General features: G+C 39.6%; 2 protein-coding genes across 2 annotated transcripts; one reads left to right on the forward strand and one right to left on the reverse strand.

The window, feature by feature from the left end:
• The first annotated feature begins 241 nt into the window (after positions 1-241).
• Positions 242-9,210, forward strand: dpp3 (dipeptidyl-peptidase 3). The gene is made up of 19 exons (XM_067491470.1): positions 242-367; positions 1,049-1,207; positions 1,357-1,501; positions 1,610-1,699; positions 1,935-2,072; positions 2,358-2,432; positions 2,580-2,670; positions 2,859-2,989; positions 3,884-4,014; positions 4,260-4,318; positions 4,703-4,897; positions 4,992-5,104; positions 5,207-5,299; positions 5,871-5,933; positions 6,009-6,133; positions 6,739-6,859; positions 7,318-7,497; positions 7,878-8,040; positions 8,430-9,210. Exons 2-19 carry the CDS (start codon positions 1,083-1,085, stop codon positions 8,570-8,572), a joined length of 2,181 nt encoding a protein of 726 aa, XP_067347571.1. The 5' UTR covers positions 242-367; positions 1,049-1,082; the 3' UTR covers positions 8,573-9,210.
• LOC137107670 (ras and Rab interactor 1-like) lies at positions 8,548-14,305 on the reverse strand. Its single transcript, XM_067491471.1, has 6 exons — positions 14,090-14,305; positions 13,367-13,570; positions 13,094-13,208; positions 12,664-12,742; positions 12,464-12,555; positions 8,548-12,097 (listed from the first exon to the last, which is right to left on the reverse strand). Exons 2-6 carry the CDS (start codon positions 13,568-13,570, stop codon positions 10,881-10,883), a joined length of 1,707 nt encoding a protein of 568 aa, XP_067347572.1. The 5' UTR covers positions 14,090-14,305; the 3' UTR covers positions 8,548-10,880.
• Positions 14,306-14,616: the final 311 nt, after the last annotated feature.

Consider the following 14,616-nt stretch of genomic DNA (forward strand, 5'->3'; position numbering starts at 1 on the left):
AGTAATTGTTTTCGAATCTATTCTTCTCTGCGTATATAAATATAGTACACACTGGTGACTATTTTTGAATCTATTCCTCTTTGTGTGTTATTTATAAAATCTTATACATGTAACGGCACAGTTCGCTGTGCTTGTTTTAAGACAGAGAATTCAATTCAGGTGGGAAAAGCGTATTGTGTGTGTGTGTGTGTGTGTGTTTGTAGGGAACTAAGTGAAGCGGTGTACTTTGGGATTGGTTAACGTATTTTTCGATATATCGGTGATTGGATGAGGGGGTATAGGGGGCGAGTCTAACGTTAACGAATATAGGAAGTGTACAGCGTGAGATTGCAGTTTGACGTTCGCCGGAGCTGCGGAGAGCAAATCGGTAACAGGCTGTCGAACTAGTTTCATACACTATACCTTTTGAAGTATATTAAATAGTAGCCAATCATACATCCACAAATGTGGCATAAAATGTACGACCTAATGGTTTTGTTAGAGATGTTGTGGCAGCATGATCAAATGCTCCATGCACTCAGCCGGATTAGCACGAATGAATGCTAGGAGCTAACGTTAAGTTAGCTGTTTGTAATAGCCTGAAAACTAAACATATTTTCAGTATTTATGTAAATGTATAGTTTTGGTGATTGCCTGCTGTTTGCAGACTAATTATTGTAAAGGGGGGTTACGTGTTGCTTTCGGGTATCTAGCTCTCTATCTTTCAATCTTTCACTTGAATTTTACAAATTAGTTTCAATAGAAAATGAAACACAAATATGGCTCCAGTTAACAATCAGTTAATATTAACCGGCTGATTCGTCATGCGCCAACGCAATCAGGGTGACCACGGGCTGAAATATTTATTTATTTAATTAATTGTTTATTTATTAACTCATTCATTCATTCTTTCATTCACAGGTAGGCAAATGCCTCCTAGAGCTCAGGGGCTCAAAAAAAGCCAAAGTGTTTTGTTCCAACTTGCAATTTTTACAAATCTTTCAGTCATTCATCTGCCACTCCTAAATGTCTTGTTCTTTTCTGATTCTCTGCTTTTCTCTTAATTCAGTTCATTATCACCAGTGTTAACCCCCAGGCTAAAGATGGTGGACTCCCAGTACTATCTCCCAAATGATATTGGAATCTCTAAACTTGACTGTGGTGAGGCCTTCCGCTTGCTTTCATCTCAGGAGAAGCTGTATGCCCACTACCTGTCACGTGCTGCCTGGTAAGTTACTAATCTCAGAATGTAGCAACTTAAATTAGTTATTATTGAAATAAAGATTTCTACAGCAGCCTCAAACTTGAATTGTCAAAGAAATATGTATGTATGTATGTTTGTATGTCGACCAGACAAAAAAACATTTGCTGTCTTAGGTATGGAGGTCTGGCAGTGCTGCTCCAGACATCCCCCGAGTCGGCAAATATCTTTGTTTTGCTGCAGAGAATCTTCAGGAAGCAGAAGCCTCCACAGCTGGAAAAAGTAGCCACAGAAGCTGGACTCAGCTCAGAGGAGTTTAAGGTACATGCTGTCTCTGTTGCTGTCTATGTGCACTTATCCATCTACAAATGTGTGCCTTAGACAGGATGACAACTATTTTAATAGTTTTTTCATGGGTGTGGCATTTAGGCCTTCTTGGTGTATGCAGCTGGTCTGTATGCCAACATGGGAAACTACAAGTCTTTTGGGGACACAAAGTTCATCCCAAATTTACCTAAGGTAAGAAATCCACTTCACCTGCTTACTCAGGTTGGACACAATAAACACCTGTGCAGCCTAATACAGTCTGATTCAAAAAAATTAAATGTGCCTTAAGAGTTCAATCAGACTTCTCATTATGAGCGTCACAAGTATGGATACGGGATTGTACAAGTTGGTGTAATATAATTTACTTATGCTCTGTAGTGTACCACTATTGTGACTGACTGTCTGTATTTGTGGTATGTTCACCTAGGATAAGCTGAAGGCTCTGGTGTATGCCAGTCAGGCATTTCAGGAGCAGCCTGTTGAGATGGAGGCTTTGTGGGACAGCTGCTCATATCTCCTCTTCTCACTGGAAGACAGACAGAAACAGCTGGGGCTTGGTGACAAGGTTAGAGTTCAGTAAAGAGTTCCCCTGTAACCAGAACTACTCTGCTTGTGATTATTTAATGCAAGTTCTGTCACCTTCTCAAGACTGGGTGGATTTGACAAATGAAATTCTGCAGCCTGACCGCTGATTCTATTAGTGGTCTTTTATTCGAAAAAACTCACAAGGCTTCGTTTTGTCTTCCCACTTCCTTATTGTTAAGACTTTTATCTGTGGTTTGACTCATTACTGTGAACACGGAGAGAAAATGCACGGTTCATGAAGCTTTTTTGCATTTCTTATTGTCAGGGAATTACCACCTACTTCTCAGGAAACTGCTCACTGGAGGATGCTGAGTTGGCTCAAAAGTTCCTTGACTCAAAAGTAAGGTTGACAAAAAAAGAAATGAATGCCTTTATTTCTCCTGTAATTGCCTGTATCCATCCTACTTTGTGGCTATCCCCACCCTTAATATACATTTCAATCTGACTTTGCCTTTATTTAATATGTTTTCTTGTTATTTGTCTCTAGAAACTGTCTGCTTACAACACTCGTCTGTTTAAGCGGGACAATGGAGGAAAAACCTGCTATGAGGTGCGCTTGGCTTCAGCTGTGCAGAAAGGTCAGAACTAAGTTTTTTACATGAGCATTTTAATTATGGCAGACTGGGAATAAATAATTGAATATTCATCATATGTCATATGATGAGTCCACATCTTTAAAAATATTCATACTCTAAAATGCTTGAAGGAAAATCAATGTAAAAATGTTTTTTTTTACTTTTATTGATCAAATGAATGTGGCTTGCAGACACTGCAGTAGAAGGGGAGTGCAATTCATGCTGTGGAAGCTTTATCTTTGAAGAGAAAGACTTCACCGTGAAGAGGGGAGACTATGCTCCTCTTATGGAGAAAGTGTGCTATTACCTTCAGCAAGCACAGGTAAGTGAGGAAGGAATATGGTAGGGATCCAAGGCTCGGTATGTTGTCTTTTGAGAGAGAGAGAGAGAGAGAGATTTTTCTTTTGTTTATTAATATACCAATTAATTTACTAAAAATAAAATGGATTTGATAATTCTCTATTTTATTAAATCATCTTCTCTTTTAAATAAAACAAATGTCAAAAAATGCACTGTGGGGCATTATTTCTCATCCCCACAAAATAGGCCAGTCTGAACTGGTAATCTGCATTTTAATATAAATATTATATAAAGCCTCAACAATATAATTAAAGTATGAGCTTGTTCCATTTAAGTAAAAGAAATGCGGGGCAATCTATATTTACTTTAGTTTAAATACTGTAACAGCTAAAATATTCAACTTATTTTTTAAATTCTTTTTTTTTTTAATCTTTAATTCATATTCCTGTGCAGTGCCGGTCCAAGCCTGGTAGAAATTGGGGAGGGTTGCATCAGGAAGGGCATCCGGCGTAAAAACTGTGTCAAATCAACACGCGGACTAGCTTGTTGTGGTGAACACAAAATGTTGGGTGGGGGACTGCGGGCAGAGCTGATATCAAAGCTTTTCTGCACTTCTGATAGTTTAACGAGTGTTTTGATCATTTAACCTTATCGGTCTTTGACTTGGGGAGCGTTTTTACCCCTGCACCCGAACGAGCTCTGATGTGGTCGAGTTAAAAAAATAAGTTTGACTTTACCAGAGCTGTCTGGTCCCCCTCTGCTGCCGACAGGGACAGTTGTTATGTTATTTAAACACTCAATTCTAAAGTCACATTTAAGATACAGTAAATTTAAATGAGTAGTCAACCTAAATGTAGATTTCCTGTCAAAGTTCTACTTTTGAGATCCTTGTTTTGTTTCCAAATGATTGACGCAGGCCTGCGCTGCCAATGACAACCAGAGAAAGATGCTTGAAGAGTACAGTCGCAGCTTCACCTTTGGCTCAATTGAAGCCCATAAAGAGGGCTCCCGCTATTGGATCAAAGACAAGGGGCCAATTGTTGAGAGGTGAGCCAAGTGACTGTTCAGTGACTGTTGTTAAGCACCATATCAAATGGTCGCACCATTATTCACCACCTGCTTAATTCTGATGGATCCATTCTAAGTGATTGTTTACACGCTATCTGACACTACCTTAGTAGTTGAGTAGCTCTTAATTTTAAATTCTAATTATCAATCCGTTAAACCTTTTTCTCTTTGCTTTTTACTGTTCATTACTTCTTCATTTAATTCTTGCACTCTCTTTCTCTCAGTTATATAGGTTTCATAGAGAGCTACAGAGACCCATTTGGCTCCAGAGGAGAGTTTGAAGGTAACTGATCAACATTAGTAATCAGCAGATTCAGAGCTGAATGCTACTGAGGGAAATGAATGTTACAGTTGAGCTTCTAAAACAGTATATATGCAGATGTATTGAGCTCTTGATTTAGGAAGACCAACTTTAAGCTAAGATGACATTAATTTTGCAAGGGCACTCACTTTTAATGCTGGGGATCATTACGTTATTTTAACAATTCACCAATAAACCAGCTCCAAGGTCAACATATTGTTAAAGTAACTTGCTGATATCCAAAGACGAGGGCAAAGAGGAATCGTGTTACTGGGCTCATCTAGTATTTATCTCATGGATAGTTTTAGTGGAAGCTTTTTGTGGTCAGATTTCTTCCTAACTTTTAGTGTTATGGTGTCACCTCAGGTTTTGTTGCAGTTGTGAACAAGGCAATGAGTGAACGTTTTGCCAAACTGGTAAGCTCAGCAGAAGTTTTGCTTCCTGAGCTGCCCTGGCCCAGGGAGTTTGAGAAGGATACTTTCCTTAAACCTGACTTCACCTCACTGGATGTTCTCACCTTTGCTGGAAGCGGAATACCAGCTGGCATCAACATTCCTAACTGTATGTAAACTGAGATGGCTGACACTCTGTACAGTTAGTTATAAGTTTTGAATTGTTTTCTTTAAAGCAGTTTTTTTTGTATGTGTGTGTGCAGATGATGACATCAGACAATCAGAGGGCTTTAAAAATGTGTCACTAGGCAACGTACTGGCTGTAGCCTATGCTACACAAAAAGAAAAACTCACCTTCCTACTGGAGGAGGACAAGGTGACAAATGCAGCCTCTTGATTCTCTTCCACTTTGGTTCTTGTTTCCTGGAAAAACCCACACAATTATAAATTCTTGTGTATGGTTGTGGGTTTGCTCTAGGATTTGTTCATCAAGTGGAAGGGCCCGTCATTTGAAGTGCAGGTTGGACTTCATGAGCTGTTGGGTCATGGAAGCGGCAAGCTGTTTGTCCAGGCAAGTCAAATATAATTGTACACTCATAGTCTGTCAAACGTGCATCCTTTTTTTTTTTTTTTTTAAATTGTGTAATTTATTTTATAATTGCACATCTACCATCTTTGGCCATAACTTTTAGGGGAAGTCATGTATGCACCAGTGAGCTAAACGACACAATTTGGGTCAATGTGAACTTTAAATACAAGCAGGCTGGTCTCAGGTGGCTATGTTCAATTTGAAGATATGTGCAATTAATCATCTGCCTTTTTTTTTCTCTTTTTATAAGTGAAAACCAATTCCAATGTTTCAAACTAAAAATAAAATTATAATATAAATAAATAAATAAAATTTCCTATAAATTTCCTTATGTACAAGAGAGCAAGTTGGCTAGTGATATACTATTCTATTCTAGAAAACACTATATTGTATGTACTCAAAGGTTAAAGCAAAATGGAAGATTTTACAGATTATACATTTTCATATTTCAGCTTTTATTGCATTCAGAAATTGTCTATACTTTTTCTGGAAGTGGAGTTTATATAATGTGTTTTTTGGATTCTTTTTTTCCCCTTCCCTTCTCTTTTTGCAGGATGACAAGGGCAAGGTCAACTTTGACCGGAGTAAAGTGATCAATCCAGAGACTCAAGAACCAGTGAGTTTGTGTGTGCATGTTTAATCTTTGAACAACCAGATAAAAACAATGACCAAAGCTATGAATTTGAATTAGGTGTCCAGTTGGTATCAGGATAATGAGACGTGGGACAGTAAATTCTCCACCGTTGCTTCGTCGTATGAAGAATGTCGAGCTGAGTGTGTCGGACTCTATCTGTGTCTCAACAAGCAGGTGCTCAGGTGTGTCCTCTATTGTGTAAATTGCTGACCTGTGTTACTGTGACTTTTGTGCATAATTGTCCTTCACAGTTTGATGTGTGTCATATATTATAACAGAGCTTAATTGATTGCCTGAAATAATGCTGTCGCAGTCATTTGGTTTTGGTGGTAATTTCCAAATAGTCTTGAATTCAAGATGAGTTGGTAGACAACTTTTACATTTTAAAGACCTAAATGAGAGCAGAATTTGTTATAGTTCAAAAAGGTTCTAGCCTCTAAATCCTGTAAAAGCCCTCATAAAGCAGTAACATAGTCGAAAAGTACTTCTGTTTTAAAAGAGGCATCTGGAAAATAACATAATAATAATAATAATAATATTTCCATTATAAGAGCACTGAGCAGCCATTAAGATGCTGTGACTTTCCCACGTCACAGACAATCTCATATTTTGTTTGACATTTTAAGGGGAATAGTACGTCTCATTATATCTTTAAGGCTCTCTTTTAAAATAAAAATGGAAAAAAAGATTAATAATGCGCATCAACTCCAGGTTTATTGCAGACAGCATTGCAGGAAGTCCTTAATGGTGTGTGTGTGTGTGTGTGTGTCTGTGTGTGTGTGTTCAGTATTTTTGGCCATGAAGGTCAGGATGCAGAGGATGTGGTGTACATCAACTGGCTCAGTATGGTCAGAGCTGGACTATTGGGCCTGGAATTCTACACACCTGAGAGCAAGAGCTGGAGACAGGTAATCTATCTGCTTGGTTCTTTGTATACTCCCTGATATCATTCCCAGATTTATTCCTATTGTAGGTTTGTGACCCTAAATAATAATTTCTCTTAACTATTTTAAAGTCAATATGTTTGATAAATGTTTTTCATTGTTCATTTTGTGAGTCACAGTTAATCTAAAGGATCCTTACTTGTCCGGTACACTCAAGTACAAATTTGACTAATGGCCATTTGAAAAATATGGTTTGCAACATTTAATAATAAACCACAGGTTTCATTTATACAGAACTTCAGAGACGCGTAGTGTTGGGCGAAATGTGTTTACAGGACGAGTCAACATTCAGACCATTAACCTGACTATCTCATTTCATTGTGTCTGTGTTATTTAATAGAGCTTGTAGTAACTCTTTCAGTGTTTATATGAGTGTCAGGAGGTTTGTACCGTTTTGTCATTTGTATGTGTCTCTGTCTCAGGCTCACATGCAGGCTCGTTTTGTGATCCTGCGTGTTTTGCTGGAGGCCGGGGAGGGTCTGGTGGGCCTGGAGGAAGTGGCGGGACAGGATGGCAAGCCTGACGCTCACATCACACTGGACCAAAGCAAGATCCACACTGTGGGCAAGAACGCCATCCACAGGTTCCTTTGTAAACTGCAGGTACAGCTCTACAGTGTTTTTTTTTTTTTTTTTAAGGCTTTCTATTATATGGATATATTCGGATTGGAACTGTTAGTGAGACTTTAGGCTTATCAAATGACTTCTTGTTTTAATGCTTCAAATGACTGATCCACTCACGTAATCTAGAATATCTGTAACACGGTCATTAATAAGTAAAACTGTTTGCAGTTCTAGTAAGAAAATAAATCGTACCGTGCTGCATTAACCTAGGTTTAAATAAATAAGCTCTACCAATAAAAATTGAAAACAGGAATGACCTCTTGATTTAAGTTATGGAAATGTTGTAAATCATCTCTTTGTAAAACAATGCTGCTCGTATTCTACACCCAAGTTACTAACCTGATTCCACCGGTTTGTAGGTGTTTAAGTCCACAGCCGATGTGGAAGGAGGCAGAGCTCTGTATGACCACTACTCCACTGTCAGTGACAGCGGCGCTCACAACTTCTTGCGTCTCAGAGAGACTGTACTGTTAAGGAAGGAAGCTCGAAAGCTGTTCGTCCAGGCCAACACCAGAGTCAATGGTATGAACCTTTGCCTGTCGTTCTACAGTGCATCCGGAAAGTATTTACAGCACTTAAGTTTTCCACATTTTGTTACGTTACAGGCTTATTCTAAAATTGATCAAATTCATTATTTTCCTCAAAATTCTACAAACAATACCCCATAATGACAACGTGAAAGAAGTTTGTTTGAAATCTTTGCAAATATATTAAAAATCATTTTTTTAAAAATCACATGTACATAAGTATTTGACACCTTTGCCATGACACTCAAAATTGAGCTCTGATACATCCTGTTTCCACTGATCACCCTTAAGATGTTTTTACAATTGTTCTCTCAGTTGTACATGGCACAGAAGACATGGTAGCCACTTGTTTCTTCAGTTTAAATCTGTTTATGTGGTTCACAGGGGACAAAGTTGAGCTGGTGGAATATGAAGGCAGCGAAGTTGGTTTGATTAACTCCTTCACGGAGCGCTTCCAAGATGACGCAGAGCAGCTGGAGGCTGACCTTTTGGAGATGAGCAAAAAGGACGCCCCCTATTGGTGTTGATGGATATCTGCTTTACAGGGTTTACAAATATCAAGTTTTATTTTTAACCACATACTGTATGACAGCAAAGTTGTACAGTATTATTTTCATGGATGTTAAAACATTCAAAATGGCAAAGTGATTCAAAGAGGTTTCGTCATTTCGTCAAAGCTATAGGACATGAACAAATCAGACAAAGACACCAGCGTCTTTCTACAGCCACAGTTCAGCTTATTAAAGTGTCGGTTCCAAAATCACTTGATCAAAGACAAATTAGCTGATAATTATCTGGAAATGAAGTTTAAAGGCATACTGTATGTGACTGTAAGTAGGATTCATATTTTAATCATAGCAAGATCAAATATCTCCAAAAAGTTATTTGTTCTGTATTCAATATTTGGCTAAAAATAATGTTTACACTTATTCTTTGAGTTGACCGTTTTTCTAGCTTTGATCTTGATGATTTGAAAATTCAAGACTGTTAATTATCTGCCCTTAAAACTTGTGTTGAGTGTAAGGCAAAATAATCATTTTTACAATTTTTCTTTTTTTTAAAGAACTAGCAGATTAATTGACTCCTTGAAATACTGCTGTGTCTAGAAGAACTCTGTACTTGAAATGTGGTGTTGAATCTGCACAAATAAAAACTGATATAATAATGTGGTTTTATTTTCTTTTACAAGTACAGAACTGTATCTTGTTTCATTTTTATTTCCAGATTACATTTCCATGTCAGGCACTTTTATCCATCAGAACCTTATACATCAGAAACCTTATTAGTCTGTGATTGTGTCCAGATGAAAATACTCTACCACAAATAATCAGATCTTTTTCGGATCCAATTCACACAGCTTGCTCCACAAATATCTTATTGTCTTTAACCTAAATACTCTACCTTTCTGTGAATCCACTCAATGAGTATGATTTCAGGCTTAAACAACGCTACCACAATAAAATACATTAGCATATTTTTACCAAAAAAATAATATACAAATTTTTAAGTTATTCTGACATTTGATATAAAATAACTATAAAAACAATTGTATAATTTCCATTATCCTATTTAAGGTTTATCCACTGTTCTATATTTTATTGTAACAGTCATTGCTGATGTCCACCTTTACCTTTACAGCAGTGAGAGACATCTTCGACTTCTCAAGCACTTTTAAACTAATTTCAGCTGACACTACTGCGAGGGAAGCTGGAGGGGGCGGGAGAGAATAGTCAACTGGCTACATGGACAATTGACTACCTCATCAACGTGTCTGAGGTGTTAGTCTGCAGCACTGGGGCTCCTCAGGGTACGGTGCCCCCACCGTACGACAGTTGCCATTTCCAAAAGTTGTATGACGACTCAGCCATTGTTGGCTGTGTGTGTGAGGGGAATGAGCTGGTGTACAGGCCAGTCAACCACCTGTGCTTAAACACCAGTAAGATGAAGAAGATGGTAACAGTCTCCTCAAACACCGGTGAACATTCAGGGCTTGGAATTGAGATAGTGGACAGTTTTAATTACCTGGGTGTACATCTCAACCATAAACTGGACTGGTCTCGCATACACATGTCCTTGGAGTGTGCAGGCCTCTGCTAAGGAAATTTTATTAAACTGTGGTGGCCTCAACTATCCACTACGCTGTTGTCTACTGAGCTGACCCTGACAGGAAGAGACTGAACAAGCTAGTAAGGAGGCCCAGCAATGTCCTGGGCTGCCTACTGGACTAGGTGGAGGAGGTGGGTGAGACGAAGAGGTTAGCCACGCTGACATCCTTTATGGAAAATACCCCTCACACACTGAACCACACAGTGGAAGCTCTGTGCAGCTCTTTCTGTGGCAGACTGATACCCCCTCACTGTAGGAAGGAGTGTTAGCGCAGATCCTTGATTCCCACTGCTGTAAGGCTGTACAGCTCAACAGTTCAGCTGAATGCCTCTGGGCATTGTTGATTACTGTAAATTTAGGTTTTTGTTTCTTTGTATGAGTATTAAAAGCTTTTGCATTCACATTGTATGTTCCACTTTTCAATTTGTATAAATACTTGAAAAACGGCTTTTTGCACTGTACACCATCCCTGTGAGCTGGTTAACAAGTAAATCTCCCTGATGCGGGATCAGGGATAAAGTTTAATCAATACAGTTTGATCTTATTGGTTGTATCTGTATTACAACAATGCAAACTGAAATCAAACGGGAAACAGATTTTTCATTTGGAATTTCATTTTCAGAAAATAATAACATTAAAAACATTTCTGTATGTGTCAGTGGAGGTTAACAGAAAGTGTACATACTTAATCAGCTAAAACTGCACAACAGCCAATGTGACAATGTGGTTTTATGTGATTGAGTTGCATAACATACCGTTATTAAGACAAGCAGCATTCACCTGCAAAACCAGACCCTGTTCTCCCACTTCTGTCTTTTCCTGCAGTTCCTTATTTGTTTCTTTGTCTTCATCCTTATGTTCATCTGCACCTGCTCCGTCCTCCTCAGCGTCTCTGTCCAGCCTTTGTTGACCTGGTCTTGAACGAATAGCAGGTGTCTGATAAGCCTGCTCTGCCAACTGAGAGAATGTAGGTGAGGTGAAGGGAGAGAGAGAGAAGGGAACCTTAGGGGAAAGACATGGGGACTGACGAGGTGAGAGAGAGGGAGAAACACCGGGAGAGTTGTGGGGAGAGAGGGATGGAGACGTTTTGGGGAAAAGGGGAGGTGCCATAGGACTAACCGTTGGACAAAGGTAAGGAGAGAGTAAGGGCGAATGGATGGAAGTGGTCACTGGAGAGGGCTCCTTGTATTCTGAGTCATCTTGAAGGTGCTCAGTTACTGTTGGCAGCTCAGAAGTGAGCTTCACACCCTCATCTCCAGCTTGAGTTTGGACTGGTTCCATATGGCCATGTTCCTTCACCTGAGGCTGGAAGTGCAGGGGTCCTGATAGAAGCTGCACTGGGCCCTCGCTGGGAGTCTGTGTAAGAAGATGAGGCTGGGTGTCCTGATTTGTGGGATAGATCTGGGTAACTTGACTTGGGTTCTTGCATGGTAAAGGGCAAGGTTCTTTACAGGTATTGCCGGTTTCTTGTGCCTGTTTCTGGACTTTACATCTCCCCTTAGTTTTTGGCATTAGAGGAGGTGGAGGTGGAGGAGCAAGTGGTGGTGAGAGCATAGTTGACGTCTCTGTTGACACCCGAATCTTGACGCTGCGCTGGAACATGCGCCGTCTGGACAAACTGTCCTGAGACTGCAGAAAAAGGGGGTTGATAAAACACAGAGCACCCAGGCCAGAGCCACAGTCCAGCTCTTTGGGGCTGCGTGTTGTAATTGGACAGAACTTCTGGAACACAATGGAACTGGGAGCTGGTTGCTTGCTAACAGCACATGATTCAGGCACTGTCTTGAGTTGCTTGTCTAAATCAGGTTGTGGAGCTGAATCACAGCTTGTCTGTGGAGCAGCAACAGGCAGAGCCGGGGTAACGGTGTCTGGCTTCTTTTTCACGTCCTTTTGGGGTTTTGGTGCCTCCCTCGGGCCGCGCACATTTAGGTGGGAACTCCAGAATTCTAAAAAAAATATGAATTATTACAAAAAATATTATAAAAATGTTTTTCATTGCATTGAATCTGTACATTCACTTAATTTGTTAAGTTTTAGCTATTATCCTTTCTTTATTTGTAGTAATTTCAAATAAAATATGTTAGTTATAGTCCAAACAAACAAAAAAAAACATTTCTCTGTCTACTTGTTCACTTGTTCATCAATGGACCAGAGAAAGGAAATACCTCCTCACATTTATTCCAGTGTTTATGTTTGTTACCTAGCAGCTATGAGGCAATTCCTAAATGTGTAATATGTGCACACATTGTGTAAATAAATCCTTTAAGGCCCAAGTATTTGAAGTTGGGGTTACAAAATCTGCCATCACCAACCTATTCCCATATGTGAGATGGACTCGAGCTCTTTGTGGGATGTTGCCTTTGCAATGGCTTCGGGGAGCTCCAGAGGGAAGGGTAAAACATCTCTGAGGTAAAGTGAAGGTAAACACAAAAGAAAAATATGAGCAAAATGAAGACATAAAAGCTCAAAAAGGAGAAACGTCTGAGTAAAATGAGAATAACCATAATTTTACCTGCTGACACAGTAGAAAGAAATTAGTCTGGGGAGATCTGGAAAGCTGATGGCAGAAGTTTCCAAAGACACCGCTGGGCCTGAGGAAAATGTAAAGGTGCAAGGATTTTGTGGAGAGGGAGATGACTGGTTAGTAATAACAGTGAAGGTGTACTGACTCTGGGCTCTTAGTTTTGGGGATATTTTCTGTGCAGATATAATTAACTAAACTGCTTTTAACAGTGGCAAAAGTAAATATGATAACTCTCATATATATCACATGGCAAACAAACCTAGCAAAATTTACAATTTATTCAAATCAGTGTACAGTGTTTAAAATAAGATAGATTACTCTAACAAACAACACAGATTTTGGTCTTGATAGCTATGAGTTTGGTGTAAGGCATTTTGAAATACTCATGGAGTATGGAGTAGGAGTGCTAGACTCTTACTGGAGGGTTCCTCCCGGATTCCAAACTGCTGAACAAAGGATGGCATACTGTCATCTGCCAAACGGACACACAACACGCTTTTCTGGGACGTGCGAGACTTACGCACCATGAATGTCTGCAGAACACAACACAATACTGAGTGAGAGTGTGTAGCGCATGGAAAAGGAGGATCAGACAGAGAAATTGTTGTATGTATGTGGAGCATAAATGTACATCCTGATAAGTGATGTTGTTGTTTTTGTTTATGGTGTGTATCATATGTGTGTAACTGACCCCGGGAGGCTCTCTTTGCAGTATGTGCAGTGCAGTAGCAGGGTTAATCGTGAGCTGAAGCCAGACTGGAACGGTGAGCAGGAGACGGTCCAGTATGTTGATGCTTTTCAAGGAACCTCGTCCTCTTTGAAGCCCTAAGCACCGTCGCCCTAACAGTGCACTGGGCTCCGGAAAATCATACAGAGGTTCTTCTTGCTGTGCCATCTACACACCCACAAAATACACACATTGTTATTAATTGTCCTGTAACTTGTCATACACTTCTACACATGCTACAGGTGGTTATTATACGTCTTTGTCGTCACATTAATAACAGGAAGATGGGTGGGAGTGCTACACACATGCAGACACATAATAAATCTGCCTGGATTGCAACAACGTGTCCAGACTTGGTAAAGTGCAGTAGCTAAGACAGAGCTTAAATGAAATATGAAACTATAGGAAACAAGTGTTTAGATGTAAACAGGAAACAGGACCATGCAAACAGGATACATAAGAGCCACAGAAGATGACTGACACTTATATATACTTGCTAATTATTCTAAGCATGTGGTCTTCCTCATTATTAAGCTGGCATACTGCAGTCTACGTGTAAATCCACAATGCACATTTCCTTTTCTTCAGACTATGTTTAAAGCCTCCCTGCTGTACAGTCACACAACTTCACATTGACTCGTAGGACTTTCCCAATTTAATGTTAACATTACAATGCTCACTGTTTACCTCTGTGCCCCGATCGTTCTTTTTGTCCCCCCCACCCCCGGATCCACTTCAGGACGGCAGGCTCCTTTTTACGTCCATCCACGTTTATAACCTTGAAAAGTTGCCTTCTCTTCCACTTCAGCCTGTCATGACGCGTGTTCACAGATCTGGATATGTCTCGCGTGTGAGGCTCCTCCTCCAGTCCCACCTGACCTCACCTGGAATTATTATGTCATAATGCTTTACCCAATTCGCTGGCGCTACACCCAAACCGGGACGGCACCAAGTGTAACTGAGGTGTATTTGTACTGTAGGGGCATTATGATTATGTTGTAATGAACAGGAATTGTTTTATTTTTATTTATTTTTTTACTTTTACCTTCTAAAATCTGCCTAAAAATTAGCGAACTAACAGTAATAACAAAGTTGTAAAACCAATAACAATCTTATGAATAATCCCTATTGGCTAGGTAAGCAGACAAAATCTGCTCTCAGTTATCGTATGGCCATTCTAAACCTATATTAAACATTATAACATGTAGTATGCT

Source organism: Channa argus, chromosome 22 (genome assembly GCF_033026475.1).
Source record: "Channa argus isolate prfri chromosome 22, Channa argus male v1.0, whole genome shotgun sequence".
Lineage (NCBI taxonomy): Eukaryota > Metazoa > Chordata > Actinopteri > Anabantiformes > Channidae > Channa > Channa argus.

What these genes read in the sequence shown, in the direction of transcription:
- dpp3 (XM_067491470.1), top strand. Translation starts at nt 1,083, where the DNA reads ATGGTGGACTCCCAGTACTATCTCCCAAATGATATTGGAATCTCTAAA. An exon ending in ATTACCTTCAGCAAGCACAG is followed by an intron (nt 2,990 to 3,883) that starts GTAAGTGAGGAA and finishes TGATTGACGCAG; the next exon opens with GCCTGCGCTGCCAATGACAA. An exon ending in CTCCAGAGGAGAGTTTGAAG is followed by an intron (nt 4,319 to 4,702) that starts GTAACTGATCAA and finishes GTGTCACCTCAG; the next exon opens with GTTTTGTTGCAGTTGTGAAC.
- LOC137107670 (XM_067491471.1), bottom strand. Translation starts at nt 13,570, where the DNA reads ATGGCACAGCAAGAAGAACCTCTGTATGATTTTCCGGAGCCCAGTGCA. An exon ending in TGCAAAGAGAGCCTCCCGGG is followed by an intron (nt 13,209 to 13,366) that starts GTCAGTTACACA and finishes TGTGTTCTGCAG; the next exon opens with ACATTCATGGTGCGTAAGTC. An exon ending in TCTTTCTACTGTGTCAGCAG is followed by an intron (nt 12,556 to 12,663) that starts GTAAAATTATGG and finishes ACTTTACCTCAG; the next exon opens with AGATGTTTTACCCTTCCCTC.